Genomic DNA, 25,407 nt, shown 5'->3' with positions numbered 1-25,407 from the left:
GAGCCAGGACCTCCTTTACTGCCTGAAAGGCGTCCTTGTGCTTCTGGGTGAGCTGGATTTTGTCCCCAGGACCCTTAGCAAGCGGAAGCAATGAGAAAAGGGGGCTGAGCAGAGGGGTAGTGAGGGCGAAGAAGGGACGGACCCAGTTAAGGGTCCCGAGAAGCTGCTGTAGCTGAAGAAGTGTGGGCGCATCCGGGATCTGCAATTCTGGCAGGATGGGAGCAGAGTAAGAATGAAGGAGCTTATGTCCTAAGTACAGGAACGGCTCTTTTCTCTGCACCTTCTCGGGGGCAATGTGCAGACCGGATTGTTGCAATGTGTCCGCTAGCAGCGCCACCCACTGTGGAGGGACTGTTGGTGCAGCGACCAGGATGTCGTCCATGTAATGGATGATTAGGGCTTCAGGGGTTCTGGCGCGAAATGGGGCCAGAGCGTGGTGAACAAAGTACTGGCACAAGGTGGGGCTGTTGAGCATCCCTTGAGGCAGGACCTTCCACTGGTACCTGGCAGTGGGCTGCTGATGGTTGAGAACCGGCACGGTGAAAGCGAAGCACGTCCGGTCTCCAGGGGAAAGAGGGATGCAGAAAAAGCAGTCCTTAAGATCGATAACTAAGACCTAATACTCGGAGGGAATGAGATTGGGGTTAGGAAGACCGCACTGAAGGGGGCCCATGGGCTGGATGCACGCATTTACCATTCTCAAGTCCTGGAGCAGCCGCCATCGGCCGTTCTTTTTTTTGATCACGAACACAGGCGTGTTCCATGGGGAGGTGGAGATCTCAATGTGGCCAGCTGCCAGCTGTTCTTCTACTAGCTGGTGCATGGCGGCCAGCTTTTCTCTGGGCAGCGGCCACTGTTCTACCCAAACGGGGGTCTCGGTGATCCATGTGAGGGGGAGAGCGGTGGGAACGGGCTTATCCATCCCAATTAAGGTCGTTTCGACCTGGCTCTTGAGATCCCCTCCCCACGAGTCAATGTGGATGTCCAAGATGATAGGGCGGGCTGTGAGTTGTCGCTCGAGTCCTGGGCTGCAGACCGTGAGTGTGCGGGTGCTCCGTCTCGCAGTTTGCTTCCCCCCCACCCTCCAGATGCGTGGGCAAGCCTCTGTTGGCCACTGATCAGGCCCCTCGGCTGCTCTGATGACAATTGCGTCGGCGCCGGTGTCCACAAGCCCTTTGGACGGCCCCCCTTCTATGGTGAGCTCCAGGTATGGGCGGGAGCCACCAATGGGCGTTCCCACCGCCGCTACGGTTGGGCCGACGGGGCCTCAATGGTTACCTGGGCTCGTGGTTTTTATTGGATCGGCGGCAGGCAGCGTGTGGGACAGGAGGATCAGCAACTGGTTCCGCTGGGCAATTCCTGTGGGATGTTTGTCCACACCTGGCTGTGAGTGACTCCCTGGGGTGTGGAGTCAGCGACCCCTGGAATAACAAACAACCCCTGCTCAATGGTGGAGACCCCGGGCAAAGCCAACCCGACGGCCTCTGGGGGAGTGGGATCGCCTACTGCGTCGGAGAAACGAGGACCTCATAGAGGGGGGGGTGGTTTGAGCGCGGGCCTCGGCTCTTGGGATCGCCTCAGTACTCTCCTCCTTGGTCCTGGGCTGGGGAGAGGCCCGGGTGAGAGTTTCCCGGCTGGCAGTTGCTTCTCCAGTGGAGGCCTTTCTGGCATCGGGGGCACGGTTTTTGGCTTCCCCAGGGGCCTCTGCCTCCTGGGGGAGGACCCTCCTCCGTCAGGGTTGTAAGCCCCCCCACCGGGCAACCTACAATCCCTCCGGAAGTGTCCTGGCTTGCCGCAGTTGAAACACTCGCCATGGGGCTGTCCCCTGGCGGTGGAGAGTGCTGCGGCCAAGAGGCTGGCCTGATGGGCAGAAGAACCGCTATCCTGGCAAGCCTTAAGCATGTCGGCCAGTTCGGGGTTCCTCCCTAAGCCCGTGATTGCTCTGCGGCACTCGGCGGAGGCGTTCTCCTTGGCGAGGCGCATGAGGAGCTCGTGCTGAGCTACGTCGTTGTCGACCTGTCTCCGCAGGGCCTCCTGGAGCCTGTTCAGGAATTCAGCATAAGGCTCCTGAGGCTTCTGCCAGACGTTGGAGTAGCTTTGAGTTGGCTGTCCGGCAGTGGGCACTTTCAGAAACGCCTTGTAGGTGCAGTCAGAGGCGACCGTAAGGGTGGCCTCCGGCAGGACGATCTGCGCATTGGGAAGGGCGAAAGCTTCGCAGCCATAGAGCTGCGCGGCAGTATAGGCACCGCCAGAGGCTGCTCCTCTGCTTATGCATTGCTGGCGGTACTCGCTTTCCCAGACAACATATTGCGCAGGGTTCAAGAGCATGTAGAAAGTAGTTTTCCAGTCCTCCGGAACCATTACGTGATTCCGCATGACTGCCTCCAACATGCCTCTCACATAGGGGCTGGTAATTCCCACGTCCCGTATTGCCTTGCAGAGCTCGGTGAGAACGTTGTAACCTATGGGGCGATACTCGACAACTCGCTGGATGACGCCATCTTCCCCCACGTGGTCAGTGAAGTGGACGGGGCACATAGCGAGGAGGTTGGCATCATCTTCCGTCAGGGTTTCCTTCCTCCGCAGATCGTGGTTAATACGCTCTGCTAGAGTTTTGAAACTCACGCCATTACGTGGCATTGACGGAGGTGTGGTGGCTTCGGAAATGGAAGGGGGAAGCGGAGCAGAAGGCGGAGCGAAAGGAGGAGGCGGTAGAGCCGCAAGAGTGCGAGTGGGAGAGTTTGAATGAGGCAAGGAAGCAAGTGAAACAAGAGGAGGACAGGCGTCCGGTTTAGTGGATAGAGAAAATTCCGGAGTTGAAATTGTAGGTGAAGGATCGAAAGGAGGGAGATCCATGGCAGAGAAACCATGGACCTGCAGGCTGATGGCGACATAACATTGCCTCCACGTCAGTAGCAGCGACATCGGCGTGCGAGGCTCTCTGTGCAGAGTGCGCCCGATGTTTTCCCAGTCCTTAAGATTCAATGTCCCGCTCTCTGGGTACCATGGACATTGCCTATCAATCTCCCCAACCAATTCGCGCAGATCCCTTTTCTTTACTGAGACTCTGGCGCTTTTCGTCAGCGTTTTCAGTTCGCCAACATGCTTGTCATAAGCCGTGCTTTTGCAAGCTCCCATACTTACCGGTGGTTCGTCAGACGAGAGAGTGTCCTAGAACGCGGGTCCGAGGATGCGCCGATCCAGCAGACGGTCGGTACCGAGAACGTGGGTCCGAGGATGCGCCGATCCAGCGGACGGTCAGTACCAAGAGGCCCTTTCCCAGGCGACGGTAAGCGGGCGGAGGTTGGAGATTCCCGGCTTTCGGCACCAGCTTGAAGTCGTGCCCGCGGGGTCGCAAGGAAGAGGCGAGACGCGGAGATATCATCTGGTGGAGAGAGCCAGCAGCAGGAAGCGGGATCCGTGATCCTAGCAACTCTCCTGTGCGCTAGTCCCCGACACCTTTTATTAGGGTTTCATTGTGGGCGTGCAAAGGGGTCGGATGGATGGGAGAGCGGGAGAGCGGGAGAGCGGGAGATCATCATGTGATGCATGATCTCATCGGGCTGCTACGTGCAGGAGGAAGTGTCCGCGTCTGGGTCTAATCCCCACCTGAGGGCGAGAGCCCTTTTGTCCCTTTGTCTGGGACACCTGGTGACTGCGAGTCAGGTAGTTCATGACCTGTGACTCACGGGGGAACGGGGGTTGGGGGAGCGTGTGCGCCCAGAAGGCCGTAGCTGGCACCGGCATTCCAGGCGCTCTTTCTACGGTTCTGCTGGGTTCGCGGGCTCACCCCTACATTCAACAAATAATAAAAATTGTCACAAACAGAACAATAAGAAGAAAATAACGAGACTGAATAAAGTTGTGCACAGCTTCCTCAATACAAAAGGTTTTTCATAGTTTAAATACTGTAAAAGCACTTACTCTGAGGAAATTGTTAATCGTATATCTAATACTGAGCCAGATCACAGAGTACGGATCAAAAAAATATGCAAAATGGAACCATGAACAGACAAGGAAGATTTCTCTACAAATCTCAAGGAAGTCCAAGGTTTGCCAAAAAATCTGGAATCTAAAAAAATAAACCAGAGGAGAAAAACTTCTCAAAATAATAGAAACACCTATAGCTTTAAGAAGAGGATGCCCACTGAGATCTCAGGCCCATCTTGAAGGTTGATGGCAACTACAACAATATTGTCCAGCCCTCCAAGTCTTGGGCCCGTTTTGCACAGGCCGGGGAGGTGGGCTCTCACCGGTGTACTTGACTCCGGTGGAGTCCTGGGACCATTCGCACACACTTGTGCGAACAGCCTCATGGCTGCCGGGGACCACGGACGTGCATTCACATGGAGGTGCGTCTGTGGTTCCCTTCTCCACTGCCTTCCTGCTCGTCCCTGCTTGCCTGCGAAGCACAGCTTTGCAGGCAGGCAGAGTCAACCCCCTGGGCCATGGGACAGCCCTTTCCCCTGGTGGCTCTGTGAATGGGAGCCGGGGAGGGGGTTGTGCGATTTGTCTGTTTACAGCGGCTGACAGTCACGGCCATTCACTCCACCGTGACTATACTCCACTGTAAAACAAAATAATTGCTCATTGAGCAATTCTTGTATAAGCCACTCCGAGGATGCTGGAGCAGTTTAGGGGCGGTTTAGGGGCGGTCATTTGCAGGGCGGGAACCATGCGAAGTTGTCACCCCAAATGGTGTTTATACTGCCCCCAACCTGGCTTTATTGGCCAGTGCAGAAGGGACCTTAGTTTCTGTAAAGCAAAATTGGGGGTTGGGGAGGGAAAAGGCATGGACTTGGAGGTCCAAACACCAGGGGGAGGTCCAGCAGAAACCACCAGAGACTCACTAGCCACACAACTCAGCCTGTCCTGAAGGTGGTGGCTACCATTTAACTTGGTCAAACTTTTGCTGGGGAGAGACTGACAGTAGAGGGAAGGAGGGAAAGTTGAAGGGGGGGGGGCAGATAAGGTAGATTGACTGGTAAAGTTGGCAGGAGAGGAGAAAGAAAAGGAGAGAGACTATGGGGCTGCCAGAGAGAGAAAAGAGGAAATAGTGAGGCGGATAATCCATGGAAAATGAGATGGTTCCCCACTTGTATTCATATAATCTGTCACAAAAATTCCAATAGACATACCTTCTGCTGACATTATATTAATAACCAAATTATGTCTTGCAGTTTCGAAAGTACGTCTGTTATAAGCAGTGATCTACAGAAAAAGGATATAACAATAATGTATTACTACAGTTTTGATAATTTCAGAATGCCATGTAACGGTGCTGTGGGGAGGCACTTGCCTTTTTGCAATGAAGAGGAAGGGGAAAAAATGAAACACAGAATTCACCATGAGCAAGTTAACCAGTGCCTTAAGGATAAAGTCAGCAATCACCTCTAAAGAAGTTCAGTAGCAAGTTTAGTATTTATTGTAACTAAACTGAGAATAGAGTCACATCCATATTACATTTGCTACCATACATCTTAAGATACACATCCATTTCTAAAAGAATGAGTATATCTGAGTTGTAGCCTTCTTGCTGTACTTCTAAGCACCCTATTGTAGGGAAGAAAATGTAGAACTAGATCAGTGGTTCTCAACCTGGGGGTTGGGACCCCTTTGGGGGTCGAATGACCCTTTCACAGGGGTCGCCTAAGACTCTCTGCATCAGTGTTCTCCATCTGTAAAATGGATAAATGTTAGGGATGGGGGTCACCACAACATGAGAAACTGTATTAAAGGGTCGCGGCATTAGGATGGTTGAGAACCTCTGAATTAGATAAAGCTCTAGTCCTATCCAGAAAGGTTTTTTTTATATGTCACAGTCACCACAAACATACAAAGAATATCTTAAAAAGTGAATGGATATTGTATTGTCGAAGGCTTTCATGGCCAGAATCACTGGGGTGTTGTGTGGTTTCCCGGCTGTATGTCCGTAGTAGAAAATGCTACTAGAACACAGCCATACAGCCCGGAAACCACACAACACCCCAATGAATGGATAACTTTAGGGATCTGTGAAATCTATTCCCTTATTTATCTGTTCCTAAATGTGTGTTTTTCCAGCCCATGGTTTTGGTTGTCTGCAGCAACTCTATGGAACACGTTTAATATCCATACTTTCTAGAACCTCATATGATTGCACATATGAGTACAGCTGATGTCTATTGTTTTCAATGGGATGTCCATTGCTTTCAATCCCCTAGGTAGATTTTTATGCTTCAACCTCTAGGTAGATTTTTAAAGGCCTCCAGCCTCAGGGCTTATAATAGCAGCTCTCGGATGGGGGACAGCAGTCATTTCCTCAGAGGGGAGGACAGGAGGGACTGCCAGCTGCTGGCTGGGAGCCAGGGGAAGCAAGGCTGGGGAGGCAGTGTCCCAGTGTGCCCTTGGTCCCGCCCATGTTGATGATGACATGAGTGGGGCCGAAGGCGCTCAAAGACAACAAGGCAGCAGGAAGTCCTTCCTGGTCTTTGTGGTCACGTGGGGGGGGTGATTCCTGGCCACATGGGGGGCGATTTTGCACCCCCCACATGACCAGATTAGTGGTGCCCGGGGAAAGAGGGTACCCCTCATCCCTAGGTAAATATGCCACTGGCTGCTTGTGAAACCTATTGTCATAATAAACCTAGCGGGCTCAATGTGCACTTTGGTCTTTTGTAAATCTGAAGGTGAACTGCAGAGTTTCTTGAATTGGCTGAGATGTAACATTTCTTAACTGTCTAAGAAACCGTCATGATTCAAAAGATGATTAATAAATACAGTATACAAATAAATACACTCTCTTATTCCCTACATTGTTTCCCTTCCCATCTATTTGGCTTGTAGATCAGGGAATGTAAAGGCTGCTTTCTCCATTATGTTTAAACCAATAAACATTTCAAAATCCCAGAGGAGCAGCCCATCACAATGAAGAAGTCAACAACTAATTTATTACAGCATGAGCTTTCATAAGCAATAGCTTATTTCACTGGATTACTGAAGTGGAGACATATATAACTGAAGGTAGGACTGTCTCATTAATGTACAGGCATACACTCCCATATTCATATCCAGTTGGGTCTCAGGCCTAGGAAAAGCCTCTCCGGAAGTCTCTAAATCCAGAGACTTCTTCTGAGCTCCTTCTGAGCATTCCAATTAAAACTATCTCAGATAGCAGGGCTGGGAAAGACCCCTGCTCAAGACCCTACAAAGACAGTGCCAGTTAGCATAGATGATATAGAGCTGGATGAACCAAAGTCTCAATATAAAGAAGTTTCTTACAGTGCAATCTTAAGTACTGTCAGAGGCGTAGCTCCAAGGGGACCGGTGTGCAAAGCACTGGGCACGCGCCCCTGTGGGGGTGAGGCAGGGGCGTTCCAGGGTGGGGGTATTTCGGGGCGGGGGCGGTGGACTGGGCACTTTTCCCCCTTGCTACACCTCTGAACACTGTTAAACCCTTCTAAATCCATTGACCTCAGCGGATTTGTAAAAGTGTAACTCTCTTTAGGACAGCATTGTTAATCGCCTAATCTATGCATAGGAAACTTTTATGCACATGTGTCTCCCATTTATTTGAATGATGCACACTGATCAATATGTGCAAAGAAATGCATATAATGGTTGACTAGCCTCTCTACTGAAATTAATTAAAGACAATATGCACAGGTGGTTACATTTTCATGGTTGACATTTCATGTATTGGCTGCTAAAAATACCAGAATACCACCGTAGTAACTATTTACACCTAAAACTGAAGACTGCTACCATAGAGTACATCATTATAGACTGGCAAGTTTGTGTTCAAATGTTTGATGCCATTTCTACATGAACAATTGGTATTTCAGAGAACGTACCTCAATAATAGTTGGTTTGCCTGTGTTTTCTATAGTCGGTGATCCATATAGCACTCCATCACTGTATGGTGATCTCTGGATATATCGTAGCCAACCAGGTCTGTCAGGGTAACCCATTAGGTTTGTGTTAAACGTTATAGGATCATTGTTTACCTCACCTGGATAAACAGGACATCCAATTTAGAGTTGTTGTTGTTTTTTGCAATATCAACAGGACAGTATTTTTTTTATTGCTAAGGTACTGCCAGTGGTAAAATAAGAGAAGCGCCAGCTGTCCGTTCCTATGCACAGCACACCAATATGCTCATAAACAAATAATCATTCTGAATATATGCTCAGCAAGTAAAAAAAGGCAGCAATCACTGACAATTTTAGCCAACAGCAAAAGTGATGTGACCCTGTCCCCTTGGAGATGTACTAACCCACACCAATCAGCTACAAATTTCTGAACTATATACCTTTCCTGTACACACTCCAGTACAATTAAAGGGAGTTATGCAATAATTTGCTGTATTGCTTCACAAGCCAGACAATTGGTTATTCTACAAATATGGATATACAGGTATATAATGCATAGCTCAGTTTTTCACAATGCACTGCTAAATAAGTTGTACCTTTCTAACCGTCCAATCCGGGGGGGTGGGGGGGGAGGCAAAGGGAATGTGCAAAACATTTGATCCCTTTGCTGGTGCACAGGGTGGCCACCTCTCAGCTCTGTGGCAGCAAAATCCAGAAGTTGAGGCCACTATGGAGCACCATTGGCGTCCACTTGGACTTTGACACAGGGGGTGTGGGTAGGGCATTCCCAGGGTAGAGCCTACGCTATTCAGCTTCCACCAGTGTTCCAGGCTAGGAATGCTATTCCCCAGACCTTTGTGCGGTGTATGCCTGTGTAGCCTAAGGGGCAGTTTGGGTGGTGGAGGGTTTTTTGTTTTCCCTCCCTTCTGCACCACCCAAAGTTCCTTTGGAGGTGATGCAGCCTTCGCCATGCAGCCTCTGGCCAACACAGTACTCCCCACCCCAACTGGACTGTACTATAAGTGAACTGATGTCAGTGGGCTCACAAAAATGCAATCCAAGATTTCATTGTAAATCTCACTGCTATACCAGCTTTACCTTCATAGATGCGTACTCTTTAACACAAGTAAATTTGGGTTATTACACCTGATCAAAAATGACATGTTGTAAAATTTATCAACATCCCTTACCGGGCTTTGGATAAGGAGGAAACTCCCCCTTGAAATATTCTCTCTCCAAAACATGTACAAAAAGAACTCCAGCAGAAGGATATACATTCCGATCAGAGTGTACCTTAGAAAGAATTGTGTACACTAAAAAGCAGAAGGAGAGGCAAAATTAAAAAGGAAGATACATTCAAAGTAAATACTGCCATAGGGGTGTCATTTCCAGGAAAGAGCAAACAGAACATTGATTGCTCTTAATAATAGGAGACAGGTGGGCAAAAGGGGATAAAATGTTTCTCCTTTTTATTTATGCAAACTTATCTTTAGCATTTCAAAGATATGACCATTGAAGACAAAATATCTATTTTGTATATTGTAAAATCATAATGGATATAAATGAATATAAACAATTTATTATTATTGGCATATTTTGACAAAAAGGAGAAAGATATTTCAACACTGCAGGATAGCCTAACCATACTTACTCAGAGGCATCCTATTATTTTCAACAGGATTTATTTCCAAGTAAATATGCTTTGGATTGGAGCTTGAATTTGTTATAGTTAACATACAGACCTAGGACAAAAAAAGGCTTTTGCTTGGACAGGAGATCTTTTAGAAGGCATCTGAGTGTTGATATAAATGCTCTCTCTGCTCTCAGTTGTTCTGTATGCACCCAGTTTCTCTGCATGTTTTGCAAGTAAGACCCTGGCATGGCACACAAAGTGGGAACAGGAACACCGCAATTCAGCAAGAATGTTTGTTGACTGCTCGCAGGGAAGAGCTGCAAGCATAGTTGCTGTAGTCATCAACTGACAATGGAAATCATCAGTTCAGAAACTGTGTGACCTAAATCCATGTCCCCATCCCCCTTCATTGTTGAAAACAAGGCTGAGAAGGTAGGTGCACACAGGATCACCCATCCACTTTGTTGAATTGCCTGCCTGCCTGCCTGCCTCTATAACCTGTTCAGGATAAAGATGACAGGAGTTCTGTGAATCCATCTACTATTTCCTGGACCACCTTTGTTTTAGAATGTTTCACTTGGGTCCTAGTGCCTTGGGGACAGAACTAGGTAGGCACTAGGACCCAAACAGAGCATTCAAGAACAACAACGGTCCAGGAAATGGCAAATGAATTCACCAATCTCCTGTCATCTTTATCCTGAACAGGGCAGCTCAGAACAACAACAACAAAAACAAAGTAAGCAAGAATATATCTATTCTGAATTACATCTCATATTCACCAACTGTGTTGTATCACCATTTAGTAACCAATGTCTGAAATAACATTTAATTTTTTTCTGAATCAAAGAAACAAGTTGTACAATGCATTTTCAAAGAGATTGAAGTCAGGTAGTACCATAGACCAAGAGCTGCTGCATATTATTTTTCACATGAATAAATCTGCAAATCAAGACAGGCACAGTTTTAAAATGGCATTCTTTGCTCACATCCCAGTAATCAATGGGAATTACCTAGAATTCAAACCCCTTTGCACTATCCTAAGCAAAGATACAACTTTTAAGCCAGTTGACTTCAATTATTAGGATACCTCTGTTAATCTTTGATGTTGCCTCCAGCTATATAATATTACGATTTCATGTTTCAGAAGGGCAAACTGCAAACCAAACGAGATCAAAGAGAAGCAAAGAATCAATTGCCTTTTAAAAGTTCCCCACAGAAAGCTGTTGTCAAGTATTAGTGAGCAGTGTTTCACAAGTACAAGTACGATTAGGTTGTTTCAACAAATCTTTTGCAACAGGAAACAAACTTCGTCTTCCTTGTGCCTTAGAGATATCCAACTGAGTTCCTACAATTATTGTTCCACTTAGTGCACTGATTGGGCTCAAGAGAAAATGTGTGATCCCTAAGTAAAACAAGATTCATTATTCATTTAAAGCGATATTCATACTTTTCAGTGGAGCTGGGGGCTCTCATATATCCTTCTGTATCCACCAGGGGTGTACCTAGGCAAACTGGTGCCCGGGGACAAAACCTGAGTTTGGCGCCCCCCCCCCCCCCGCCGGTGTATCGGCAGCCACCCTCCCCCACCATGACCAAACAATGATTTTTTGTACCACCTCACAAAACACCTCTCACTCCCAGCAAAACATACATGGCTCTCTCCCCACCAACTCTTTTCCTAATTTCCTAATCACAACAACCCTATGAGGTAGGTTGTTAGCCTGAGAAACAACTCCAAGCCAGTGCAAGTGGGTATTAAGCATGTAAATCTCTCACAAATCACCCCCAGCAAAACATTTACCAAACAAATGTCAGCATCATCTCTCACAAATCACCTCCAGTGGAATCCACCCCCAAACAACATCACTTTCAATGGTGTTTAAACTAGGGAGCTCAGATTCTTCTTTTAAATCTACCTTAAAGGGAGAATCTGGGGTCTCCGGTTAAAACAAAATTGAAAGTGATGCTGTTTGGGGGCGGATTCTTCCCCACCCTGAAACAGCATCACTTTTGAGGGTTGGAGATTCAGATGAAACAAACAGCAGATTCGGCTGGAACGCCACTGGTATCCACCATAATGGGATGTGGAATGGTGTAGCATCACCCTATCTCATTTGATCTCAGAAGCTAAGCAGGGCTGCTACTTGGATGGGGGATCTCCAAAAACAACTTTGCAGAGGAAAGCAAAGGCAAACCACTTCTGCTTAATCTCTTGCCTTGAAAATTCAATGGGGTCACCATATGTTGGATGTGACTTGACCGCACTTTACACATCTACCATAACATATAATTTACTTACCATTTGGTGCACTGACAAATGCAGCCGATATAATTAGGCACATATTTTTAAATACTGGGTCCATGTAGATAATTACCTAATCCCCATCATTCTCCTAAAAGCCAAAATTCAATTTTAAAGGCAACAGCTTGTAGAACAGTAGTATCTGCTCCACTGCGTGCAGAGAGCCACATTTGAAATTACCATCAAACAAAAACAGCCATGTTTACTACCCTGCCATGAGGCCTGCATTGAAGGGAGGTCCCACACCACTTCCCCTGATGGTGGCTTTTTCAACATGGAAACCATATGCCAACGATATGCCCCATCAAGCAAGGAACTCATGTTCTTATGTTTCTTAACTTGCCCATTGTCCTGAAATATGGGGCAGATGCTACATTTGGGAAACCACACTCAGAACAATCAAAAAGGGCATGTGACTCTCCAAGATAATACAGGAGTATCACTGCTGCAGAGCTACTCGTGATCATGTCAAAGGAAAGCATCTAAGAATGCTTTAAGTGTATGACTGGTTAAACATTGTGTACACCGGAGACAGTTCAGTTCTTCAGCATGCTGGCCAACAACATGCACAATTAACAAGCATACCTGTATGCAAATATGAGGCAGGCCCACTAAAGTCCCCACATCACCTGACAAGAATGATCACCCTAGCGTTCTGTTTGCAGGATTGTTTTAAGGAGATCTCAGCCAGCACTGGTAAAAGCAGGATTCACTACTACTATAGTACAACTTTCTTCACAGGGTCAGTGAAGAAGTTTGTAAAAGTATACGCAAACTCACACAGACTCCAGTGCGGTTCCTAGGATTGCAAGCCTTCTCAATCACCTACTTCTTATCCTGCTGGAGTAGAATACTGTAAAGGCACCCAAGGGGGGAAAAACTGTAGTGGTCCATAAGCAGCTGAAACCACTCCAGAATAGGTCGGTCACAGCCAGGGCTTGGACTAGAGAAATAGGTTCACATTTGCAGCCTGGAGGTTTACACTTCATCTCAGCCAAAAAGCTGAGAAGCTGTTGTATGGAGCTCCCATTTGAATACAATATGAGTCCCAAAACTGAATCTGAGTCCTAATCCAGGCTTCTTTTCTCCAAGCAACTGTTGGGGCCCCATATTGCATATGTCCTCTTCAGCTCTCCAACTCAAAAACAGCTTAAAGTTGCTAGCTATTTTGGCCTGGACTGTCCCTAAAAAGTGCAATTTAAGTTTGTCTTTTTCAAATTCTGTGCCTCCTCTACTTGACCATCTCGGATTGAATCATTTTGTGAGTAACTGTAACCAGAAGGCAGATACAAAAATTATGGCTCTTTAATTTTCCACTCCCCAGTTAACTTGCTCTGGGGTTTAACAGTCTTTGCTCTAATAAAAATGGTCCTGAGATGCAACATGGGCTCTCTTTCACTTCTGATGCTAAGCATATTTGTTCATCTCTTGCACTGGGATTTTTACCTTGCAGAAGTAACCTCAATTTTCTTACCATTCTAGATTATCACTGATGTTTCTTTTCGGCTAGGCTAAACGCTTTGCCAACTGTAGAACTACAAAGAAGGTTCTCCGATACCCTGCATGAACAAAGGTTTGGTCTTTATGGCTCTTAGAAACTAACCAATATTTGTTCTTCTCCTGAAAGCTGAAAGTGGAGTTCAGAGCATTTTTGCTTAGTCCCCTTTTAATGTCCTTCTCAAGCCACTCCACAGATTACCATTTGCTTCACCATCTGAGACAGTTATTTAAATCCAGATAGAGCCTGTGAGATAGTTATTTAAATCCAGAGAAAGGAATACTCTGGAACAGTAGTCTTCTAGCTCACTTGAGAATGGTTTATTATTTTACCTTTGGTTTTTATTTATTTAGGATATTCCTACGCCATCTCTTCAGAGTCCTGCTCGAGGTGGCTTACAATCAAAATCACCACAACATTAAAAAATTCATAAAAACAAACCATTAAAAACAAGCCAGCAGACGTAAGCGGCATAAAGCTATCCATAAAATAGAAGCAGACAATTAAAAAGCTAATAATGTCAAAACCCCTAAATAAAAACCCAGGTATAAAGACATGTTTTGGCCTGGCATCTAACAAAAAGCAAAGCCTCAAGCAGAAGAGCATTTCATAGGCGAGGTGCCACCATTAAAAAATGTCCTATCCCTGGTCTTTGCCCTGCTCAGAGATCAGGTTTGGGACCAATACACCTAAAGGACCCCGGAAGCTCTGGTACCCTCTCCTGAGGGAGCCTCGTCTGTCCCTTTCTCTTGCCATCCTCAGCCATCAAGTGAAGACTTTTTGTTTCTTTTGGGATTCCCTCAATGACCCTACTTGGAAAGCTTCTCCATAGGGGACCAAAAAAATTCAGATTTCTGGAAAAACCCAAATCTGTTTACCATATCGGCATTGGAATTCAGGAATATCAGAAATGTTGATATTTTTCAGGTACGATACCTGAATCTGAAAAAAATATATAGATTGTACATGCCTACTGAAGGGCCCGGTGAGGCCTTCAATACTCTAACATACAGGTTCCCAACTTTTTTGAGCCTGCAGGCTGTCTCTCCTTCCTTATAATTTTAATTAGCCCTTCATTTCTAAAGCATCGAGACAATTAGGTCATTAACAATGCTGCTGCTCAGTTACCAGCATCATCCCGCTGCCATCATCAATAGCATCATTGTGAGGGATAACAGCTTCTAATGGAACATTTTCCTCCTGCTATGACAGCACGATATCAAGAGATCTAGCACCAGACAGAGCGTGTTATTCCACTTTGCCTGCCATTAAATAACTCAGATGGCACAGATGGCTATGATCTGTAACAAATCTTGCAATATTTACCAATGTGAAAAAAGGGAACATATGGCCTTTTCAACATTACGGAGGAATGTATACCTTTCTAATAGTTACTGTGACTTTCAGCACCAGAAACACGGGCAGAACAATCCAGATTTGGGGGAGGGGGGAGTGTAGTGGCCGAAGGTGGTGCCACACCACCTCCAAAGGGCTTCGAGCAGAGTGGAAAGGAGAGAAATTTTAAAAGCTTCCTGCTGGCCAAATCACCCCATAGGTTTACACCACACTGTTTGGTGGTGAAAGCCTGAGACTGCGGAGGATGGCATTCCCAGGCTAGAACACAGGTGGAAGAAGACTAAACTCAGCTCTACACCCTATGACTGTGTCTGCTTAGACACCAGCATAACTCCCCAGAGACGCCCACTTTAAAATTTGGTCACCACAGACCTGTGTGGCACTTGGATGCCTGCACCTTTGCTCTCTCCACAGTGTGGGTGCTCCTTACAGAGGGGGCAAAAGCACCTACTGGGCTCTCCACTGCTACCAAAATGCATTTGCCCCCCCTGCCCCCATCTAGATTGGGCCATAAGTCATACTGCAGCTAGTAGCAAATTGGCCCCAAACAAATGGCTTTAAAAAGACCCTGATGTGACCCTGGGCACCTAAAAGCCTTGTAAACAGTGGGATTTTGCTACCTTTCTACCAACAGATCCCAACATTTAAATAATCATCTGCACTACATTGTGCCAATTGCTACAAATGTAATACATTTATTGTTATTAACAAGTTATTGCACCCAGCAGATCGCAAGGTGTTTTAAGTAGATACCAATAATCGGAAACATGCAGTCCTTCACACAAACACAGCCATTATTTGGGGCAATGGAATTCACAAGCTGTAACTGGGAAATATTAGAACAGGGACAATATTTTAAACTTAGAAGATTAGAAAAATATACAATGCTCACTTACCTCCATGTTACACTGGGGTGTATCCTACCATCCCCCAAGTAGGCTTCCTTCAGCCTAAGGAGCCTTTCTCCAATCTGAGTAGCTCTTCCTCTTATGGAAACACCACTTAATTCAGAGAAAGTCTCCTTAGACTGGACGAAGGCTTCAAACTTGAGCCAAAAGGAAAGGCGGGGTGTAAAAATATTGTGAGTGATAGATAGATAGATAGATAGATAGATAGATAGATAGATAGATAGATAGATAAGCAAGCAAGCAAGCAAGCAAGCAAGCAAGCATCACTCTGTGTGGTGGTAGGATAAGGGGAGGATTCACCCCATTATTAGTAAGATAAATATAGCTGGTGCATTAATGTGTAATATTCAAAGCAGAGTTTGATTAATCCCAAACATTTGCAACCTAAACTCACCATTCTTCTCAGCAGCCTTTATGCTGCTGCTAACATAACTCTTGACTTGCTTAGTCTTCCATTTAACTGTTCCATTTATGCCATCAGTAGAATGTAACAAAAAAGCTTTCCAAAATAAGACAGACGCAAGACAAAGGAATTAACATCATATTAACAGTTTTGTAGAAATCAAAGGCTATTAACGAGACTGACAGCTTTTCAGCTTCAGAATATACCATATAAAGAATATACATTTTTTTAAAAATCACTTACATAAAATTTTCAATTGAAGGTGTATAACCAACTCAGATTCAAAAACATCTCCTTGATAAAGGATTTCTCTTTCATTTTTTCTCTTTTTTCTTAATTGGAAGAAATGGAATATTGATGGAATTTCTAAACTTCAATAAGCAACTTAGGAAAAATATGGATAACACTTCCACATTTAAAAAAAAATAGGCATAAAAACATGAGGGAGGAATGGAAGTGATTTAGCTTCCGAACCTTTATATTACTAAAATAAAGAGTTTTTCATTGCTTCCTCTCCTGTTTAACATTTCCACAGACTATTTATTTTTAAACCATGTTTTATGGAAGGATATGATTATGTAGAATAGCTATATTTCACTTCAAAGGTCTGGAGACAGGATGAGCTATAAATGCAAGAGGATTCATAAATGAAGCATCCTATGATGTGATTATTGTTTTTACTTATTTATTTCGCAATTTGCTACGTTGCTTCTCCAGAGAACCTGCCTGAGGCAACTTTGTTCCTGACATCTTATAGTAATCAGAGTAGAAAGTGAAAATTCTCCTAATCAAAGAATATTCTGATTTCAATTTTCCAAGTCAATTCACATTTGAATTATTTTCCTCAACTAGGACTACCATTCATGCTTTTAAAATTGATCTTATCATTCATGTTATCAACATTGCTAGTCCTAAATACTACAAATGAAAAAAATACTTTAAAAAACCTTTTGATTGAACAGGAAAAATCATGTGTTTTCAAGAGATGCGAATAGTATAAAACGAGTAAATAAAAATCACATGTTAAAATCTTTGTAATGTAAACCAGAACTGATTTATGGCATGAAACATAATATTTAATATTTAAATTTTGCTGGCAAAATTTGGCTGTTCTATCATTAGGAGAAGAGTTTGAATTTAAACTCCCCTCCCCCTTTTGCTCCTGTAGGGAGTCTCAAAGCTGCTTACAAATTTCTTTACTTCCTCTCCCCACAACAGACACCTTATGAGGTAGGTGGGGCTGAGAAAGTTCTGAGAGGACTGTGCCTAGCCCAAGATTACCCAGCAGGCTTCATGTGTAGGAGCGGGGAAACAAATCCAATTCACCAGATAAGAGTCCATCTCTCATATGGAGAAGTGGAAATGGAGAATCAAACCCGGTTCTCCAAATTAGAGTTTGCTATTCGTAACCACTACTCCATGCAGTATCCTGAAGGATATCTGGTTTACTGTAAAGAATGCCACATGCACTTTATTTTTGCATTTCTTCAAAAATAAAGAACTCACTAGATACCTTTTCAAAACCTTCACATGTTGGTATCTCTCCCCCACTAGAGCTGTGTGCACCAGCACTACCTAAGCTCTCACAGATGAATGAAGCTGAGAAACTGAAAACCTGCCACTTCCTTGCAAAACATGGGATGTTAGAATGAGTTATCTAACAGTGCTTTAATGGAGACCAAAAAGCTCTGGAAAAGATTCTCTCCTATGGTGCATTCCTAAACACTCCTCCTATAGTGCCAGCAGAAGCCTGATTGGGTGCTGAAGAGGACATTACCAGGGATGGGACCAACTTTATCCGGCTTCCTGAGCCCTTCTGGCCCGGAAAAGCTCCCATTTGCTGCTGCAAATCAGTGTCAGCAAAATCAGTGATGCAAGATTGAGTTACACAGGCCACTTTCACAGGGGAAGGGACAGCTGTATATTGTCCACAGTGCAGAAATTTTCTTTGGAGGCAGCATAGCTGGATCATGACCTGGCCCATCACTGGCCACAGCGTGACTATTTCCCACCTACCCAGGATCGCACTACTTGAGTGTGTGACTCTGGTCCTTTCCGCACGGGCCATATACGGCGCCCTGGGGATGGCAAAAACGCCGTCCCCAGGGAGCCGTTCACATAGGGTAGCTGCTTGCTAAACATCCATGGCAAGCTTGACCTGGCCCTCCACCTCCACCACCCCAGGGCAGCCATTAGGCCGCCTTCCAAAACCTCCCTCCTGGAGGGAGGTTTTTTTTTGGAAAACTAGCTGCGTTCCCGCCCGTGGCAGTGCGAACGGGCACCACTCTGGGAACATGCCTTGTTTCTCCCCGTCCCTCCTCCCACTCACCTCGTGCTGTCCCAAGGGCCGCTCTACTGGACTGCTGAGACCCTCCCTCGCTGTCCTCCGACCCCTGCCTCTCCCGCGCTGGCCTCTGCGGGGGCCGCTCGCATGCTCCCGTGCGAACGGCCCCCACCCCTCCACCGGCAGAATTCCTGCCGGTGCAGGGGCGCCCTTTCGGCAGTGTGGAAAGGGCCTCTGAGACAACAAACGTGGGTCTCCTAGATTCTATTTCTACACTCTAACCACTACTTTTTGCCACATGTAATTTTTTTGTATGTGTATAGATTTTTTTAAAAAACATATTTGACATGCATAATCCAGATATAAGCATCACAATATGAGAAAATTAACATTACCTCTTAAATCTTTTTTTAAAATTTATGATGAATAATTCACAATGAGATTTGGAAGGTAGGCTGACATAAATCATGTGTAATGACTAATTTCATCCCAGTCATTTGCACAGAAAGTTATACTTGAACAATTTATTAAGGGAGTCATAATACCAAACCGTTCTCTACCTCAACTCTATCTCTCCCACCCTATAATTTTCCATAAAAGCATTTCCAAAAGAATTTTTCTTTTCATATGTGAAGAAGTGATCTCTGACTCAGGAAAGTTCATATTGAAATAAATGTTGTTAGTCTTTAAGGTTCCTCTGGATGCCCCCTTCCCAAATTTAGATAAATCTATTTACTAGTTTATGTGGGGTCCCTGATCTGGATGATCCAGGCTGGCCTGATCCCTTCATATCTCAAAAGGTAAGCAGGGTTGGCCCTGGCTAGTACTTGGGTGGGAAACCAGCAAGGAATACTAGGCTTGTTATGCAGAAGGCGGCAAACCACCTCTGGTAAGCCTCTTGTCTTGAAAACCCTACTGGGTTGCCCTACGTTGGCTGTAACTCCCCGCTCCCCACACACAGTTCATGAGGGGCTGGAGGGAACAAAGTAGCCTTGCGGAACAGCAGCAGGAAAATAAACTGACTTCCCAGGGTGCAGATTACTGCTTTGAATGGAACATAAACAGTATTCTGGTGGACAGCCAGAAAAATTGTTTGCTTTTTTTAACACTAGGGAGGACAATGTTATGAGTGGGGAAACTATCTGGTTCCACAAGAGAGGGAGGGTCAGGAAAAACAGGAATTGATTTCAGCTGGGAAAAGCCCCACTTGGCCTACAGGCCAAACAGAGGAGATGAATGCCAATCATAAAAACCCTGAGATGAGGGCTATGTGCCAAGTGACCTGATTGGAAGAACTTGAAGTATATCCCATAAGGGACAGGATTCCTAACTCTGGATTGGGGGGCGGGGAGGTTTTCACCAAAACAAACAGAGGTTTTAAAAAATGGAATCTCCTTTTGTTCTTAGTTGAAATACTTTGCCCAGATCCTGTGATCTAAGCTGGAAACCACTCTCCACTGCAAAAGGGCAGTAGGGAGTTTGGGGTTGTGTTTGCTACCCCTAAGATAACTGCCTTATAATGGAACTTCACTTTGACTTATGTTCAGTGGTGGGATCCCAAAATTTTAAAAACAGGTTCTGATGATGGTGGCGCCGCCGCACACACGCACCTCCAGTCCCTATTGGGCAGGGAGGTTGCTTTAGTAACCCCTTCTCGGCACTCAGAAAAAATTAGTAACCACTTCTAGAGAAATGATGAGAACTGGTTGGATCCCACCTCTGCTTATGTTTCATTTTCTTTCCTTAGATCTGTATTTACTAAGCAGGACTGCCCTTATCCATGTATGTGCTCTAGTTTAATCTTTTGTAATAAAGCTTCTTTTCTGATTTAAGACAGCAGACTGTTACTCAGATCCTACCTACGCATTGACGACTGCCCATACATGCTAAGGATACGCATGCACAAATGGGGAGCTTTAACTGGAAGTTCTGCCCTTGGTACTTTCTCACAGGAAGCTTTACCAGGGTTCTCCAAGGCACAGGTTATATGAGAGACTAGCTTCTCTCCATGATGTTCACAGGCAAATAATCCCCCCCCCCCCCGGGGTTTGGCAAGATCCCAGGAGAAGCAGCAGCCCAGAAAAAGCTAAATATGGACAATGTGAGAATCCAGCCTTGTCCATTTCACTCTGGTTCACTGTTCCACTGATAGACTTTTGCAGCTGAAATTTAAACAAGAAGAAACAGACTACCAGGGAAAGCTTCCAAAACTTTCCACTGTCAGAAAATGGAGGTGGCATGGAGATGGGAATGGAGCGGCGGAGGACAGTGGGCAGTAGAGAGGAAGCAATTACTCTGGTGTGGGTTTGGGGGGAGCTAGGGAGGGTGGATACAAGAAACCTAAGGCAAATGTCTCAAGCATTGGGATTGCCTTTGCTTTCTCTGTGATGGAAAAAAGTAGCAGGGAACTGCAGAAGTAAAACAGCAGTGCTGAAGCAGGTGAAATGCATGCATGTGTTCAAAAAAGAAAAAAGACCATCAGGAATGTATGCTGAAAGTGAAGCAAACACGCGTGTGTAAATGGCCACTAATTCTCTAGCTCTGGTACCACAGCTACATCGCAATCACAAACATCAGGATCAGACTTTCCAACTAAGCATGTGTTGATAGTACTGAAGACCCATACGTAAACTATCCATAAGTCTTTGCAAAGACTCCATCTCCTACAAAGAGCTTCCACAAGATTTTTACAGGCTTCAAAGTTAGCCTTGTTTTTATTACAGCAGGCTGATTTGTTGCCATTCAGGATACTATTAGGATACTAGCAATTTAAGAATCTGCAATGTTCCATGAGATACAATAATAAAGCTAAGAAGGGTGGAGTTTTTCAAATAAAATTGTTTACAGAATAAGAATAAATGTCTGGATCTTGTTTTTAAATTCAATATGTAGGATAACTGTACAGGAAAGGACTGAGGGCAGTGATGTTTATGAGAACCTCTGCATTATTACAGACCCATACTAAGTATAAACTTTTAAAATGACAAACAGCATGCTAAAGTACAGGGAACATAGCTCAGTAACATTCAAAATGTAACTCACAGTGTAATTCTAATCCCATGCACTCTTCTCAGATCATTCACCTCAACAATTTTAGAGGGATGTATCTGGGTTTGTCCAGACCTGGATAGCCCCAGGCTAGCTTGCTCTCATCAGATCTCAGAAGCTACGCAGGGTTGCCCCTGGTAGGAATTTGGTTGAGCAATCTGCAAGGGTCATGATGCAGACACAAGCAATGGCAAACCACATCAGAACTTCTCTTGCCTCGGAAACACTGTGGGACTGCCATAAGTCAGCTGTGACATGACAGCACACACATATACCATTAGGTTTAGGGCTGCACAATTAACAAGCCTTAACAAAACTTATGAAAATCTCACATTAAAGTGCCCTTAGGATACAACACCATCCCACCAAAATTGCCATGCTTCAATGATGCATTGTTCACAGATATTCTTCCACATGTATGGAAGACAACAACAGCTGGAACAACAACAGCTGTTGTTCCATGGTCCATGTACCCAGCTTACTTGTCATTATCTACTGAAAATACAGTCACAGCTATTAATGACCCTCATCTGCATTAATCTAAATCTCCTCACTGTGATAGGTCTAGAGATTACAGAAGATGCTCTCAAAGTTCAGTGATTTTTCTTTACCTGAATTGTATGGAAAATTCTCTGAATTCTCAGTATATACAGCAATACTGCCAGGAACTCTAGGAAAGGTAGCCTTACCTCCTCTTGTATTAGCTGTTAGGGTTTTTTCATGCCCCTCTAAAGAACTGAACTTCCCTGTTCCCTCCACCCCCTTCCCCCCCTCAAACCCCTACCTCTCCATTCCCTACAGCTCCTGAACAGAAGCAACAATTAGACTTCGAAGGGTAAATCCTTCCAACTTGCAACGGCAGTCCGTCCGTTGTTCCCCTTGGCAGATTCTCCAGACCCTAGAAAATGTTATTAGGTACAAGCCACACTGAATGCATATCAGTTTCTGCTTTATAATTCATCCTAACTGTAATATCTGCAGTTGCAATTAAATCACCAAATGCAAAAAGCCTTCTTATGGATCACAGATCATTAAAAACAGGACAGGAAGAAATAGGTATTTAATCATGAAGATGTAAAGATGTAGAGGTCTTCTTTATTTGACCCTGCAAGGGTTACTGAACAAATATGCAATATAAAACACGAGCATGTGCAAACACCATCTATCTGTACAGCCAAGTGAAAATGCCAATAATATATTCCCAGACTACTGGGAAAACAGAAGGTAAATCTCCACTGTGCTGCTTCTTTTTTCTAACGTGCTGCCCTCTGAAATCTGTGCATTTTCGAAACTTCGTCTGCGCTTTCTTTGCTGTCCAAACGTTTTGGAGCAGTTGTTTACCCCACCAGGCATGGAAATTAGAAGCTATGTGCTCTTCAACTGACAGATGCCCCCATAATAACCAAAGATCCCTGTCCATTCCCAGGTGGGGGAAGCAACTCGTGTGGCCAGTGGGTGGCCAATGAACAATGCAAAGATCCCGGCCTTGCCCATCATTGGAGAGTCACCAGAAAACACGGAAACCCCGCTGCAGCCAGCCAGCCAGCCAGCCAGCCAGGGAAGGCGATGCCGTCATGGACCGATGTTAAGGTCCTCTCTCCCGCCCGCCCTCTCTCCCTCTCCCCTGCCAAGGTTCAGAATCTCCCCTGGCAAACCTCTCTGGCTTGGGGAATGGGAAGCCCACAGCTTGAGGCTGCAGGCAGAGGAAGGCCGATGTGCAGGAGGGGGAAGCGGACACTATCCCGCTGCACAGGAGGAGACCGCGACTGCGAGGAAGGGGCTCTCCCAGGCCGTAGCCGGAGGATGCGCAGTGCGTGCAAGCGCGCTGTGGCCGCGCCCAGCTGGGGAGGGGGCTCGGCGGAGAGACCGACCTGTCAGCAGGAGGGTGGTGAGGGCGGCTCCGCTGCGCCTGCTCTGGGACCCAAAGCCCGCTCCACAGCGCGGCATGGCTCCCCGCTGCAGCCGCCGCCGCGGCTCCTCCTCCGGCCGGCGGAGCATCCCCCCGCCCGCTCGCTCGCTCGCTCGCTCCCCACCCGACATACCAGCGGCCTCCTTCCCTCCTCCCGCCCGTAGAGCCCGTCTCCATGGCAGCATGAAGGGAAGGGCTGCTGCGGGCGCGCGGGAACAGGCCTGGCTCGGCTCGGCCTGCCCGCTCCAGAGAGGGGAGTGAGAGGGAGGGCGAGGTAGTTTTCGTCTCACCTTTTGGAATAAATATAATTCAATTCACTCAAGCATATGCATATAACTTGTATATGCATGTAAAGAGTATATGCATATGCAATAGTATATGCATATAACTAGTATATGCATGTAAAGAGTACAAGCATCTGAATAGTATATGCATAATAGTAGTATAGCATAGAATAGTATCTGCTGGAGAGACAGCATGATGTAGTGATTAAGAGTAGGTGGACTCTAATCTGGAGAACAGGGTTTGATTCCCCACTCCTTAGCTTCGCTAGAGGCAGCACTTCAGCTTCCCTTTTAGTTTCCACCCCCCCCCCCCTTTTTTTGTTTGTTCGGGGTTTTTTGATCGACAGCCAGTCCCATTCCTGTGGTTAAAAATGGAAAACAGAAGGCCATCGGCATCATAACGGTTTTATTCCTTCTCCAGAATCCCTCACATGCAACTGAAAATAAATAAAGTTGGGGTGCCAGCCTCCAGGTGGGACCTGGAGGTTCCCTGGAATTGCATCTCGTTTCCAGGTTACAGACATCATTGGACAATGGCCAATGGATTCTTTGGAAGGTGGATTGTATGGCATTGAAGTCCCTGTCCTCCTCAGGCTCCATCCCCAAATCTCCAGGAATTTCTCAACCTGGAACTGGCAACTCTGTGGGCCCCCCCCCCCCTTGCCCTGTCATGGCCAAGGAGAGACTTGACAACCCCAAAATAACTCTAAAATAAAGGACCTTCAGTATACCTTCAGTATTCAGTATTTTGCTTTTTGCTTCCTTCCAGACAAAGTACCCTCCCTTTGGGAGATAGATTCATCACAAGCAAAAGGGATGATAAACAGAGTACACCATCTAATGACTGTTACTTGAGGCTTAAACTTTGAACAGGTGACTTTCTTCAGACACATGAAAGTAAACCCCTTTAACCGGGTTTCAAAACACCACTACAATATGAAAGAAAAATAATGTCTGTCCTGCGGACAGCTATGGTGCTACCACGCTGTCTTTGAGGCTTTAAAAAGTCATTTGAATCAAGCTGTAGTGAGGATATAAAAAGTGCAGGCTCAGCTCTAGACAGTGGCACAGTTGTCATTTGCCCAAGAACAGCAAAGGACTTACTATCCCAATTGTGCTATCATTCTCATTTTGCACACAGCAGGTTGGAGGCAGCATGCAGAAATGCTCAGCCTGCATGTCCAGATTAAATGAAGGCACCTTTCCCAAAGTGTCTGAAACTGGGGAAGTCTAGCATATGATGGGTCCAGTGATTATTTAACTTCTCCCACTGTGCTGTCAAGCTATAGATCTCAGCTATTGTGCTTTAAATATCAATTTCCCACAATAGATGAAAAGTTTTCATTTATGTTATGAACAAATCAGGAAATTACATTCGCATCTATCCTTTGTAACTTATTTTCTGTTTTGTATCTTGTAATACCTTTGCAGTGGATGGAGTTGGATATAAAAGTGAAATGTAATGAATTGATGCTGTGTAAACTACATTTAGTAGAAAAACGGTGACATTTACAGTGTGAATCATAAACTGTTGTACTGTTCTCAGTCCATTGAAATCACTGGACTAAAGAAGGGCATAACTCTCTTTAGGATTACAGTGTTGGCATTTGAGTTCAAAGTGACATAGTGTGTTGTTCCCTCATACATTGGCACTATAGCTTATAGACCGCAAAATATGAGACATGTTCTCAAAAGGTGCTGAATGTATCAATTCCAGCAGACAAGAAACTCTGTGTAAATTAATATATCCCACCACTTTGGAAGCTACGGATGAATACCATACAAGAAAACAAGTATACTACAAAATCTTGATTTAAACACAATCTCATATATAGTATAAAAATGTACAATAAAATGTAGAATAAAAATGTAAAATTTGGGTATGTCCAGACATTTGGTTTTTCTAGGAAGAAATTATTACTTATATAAATT

General features: G+C 45.4%; 1 protein-coding gene across 7 annotated transcripts in view; it reads right to left on the bottom strand.

Moving 5' to 3' along the window:
- Positions 1-23,278, bottom strand: part of SGCE (sarcoglycan epsilon) — a 40,622-nt gene extending 17,344 nt beyond the window's left edge. For 5 of the 7 annotated variants that reach the window (XM_048511387.1, XM_048511383.1, XM_048511386.1 and 2 more), the window contains exons 1-4: positions 23,154-23,278; positions 9,041-9,163; positions 7,833-7,990; positions 5,139-5,211 (exon numbers count right to left, since the gene is read on the bottom strand). In XM_048511387.1, coding sequence (XP_048367344.1) covers positions 5,139-5,211; positions 7,833-7,990; positions 9,041-9,163; positions 23,154-23,229 — 430 coding nt within the window. In that variant the 5' untranslated portion in view covers positions 23,230-23,278. Of the gene's footprint in view, positions 1-5,138; positions 5,212-7,832; positions 7,991-9,040; positions 9,164-15,941; positions 15,963-23,153 lie in introns of those variants that run through there. The other 2 variants (XM_048511389.1, XM_048511391.1) reach the window with 2 other exon arrangements.
- Positions 23,279-25,407: the final 2,129 nt, after the last annotated feature.

Source organism: Sphaerodactylus townsendi, linkage group LG11 (assembly GCF_021028975.2).
Source record: "Sphaerodactylus townsendi isolate TG3544 linkage group LG11, MPM_Stown_v2.3, whole genome shotgun sequence".
Lineage (NCBI taxonomy): Eukaryota > Metazoa > Chordata > Lepidosauria > Squamata > Sphaerodactylidae > Sphaerodactylus > Sphaerodactylus townsendi.
This window is presented reverse-complemented; position numbering and strand designations above follow the sequence as displayed.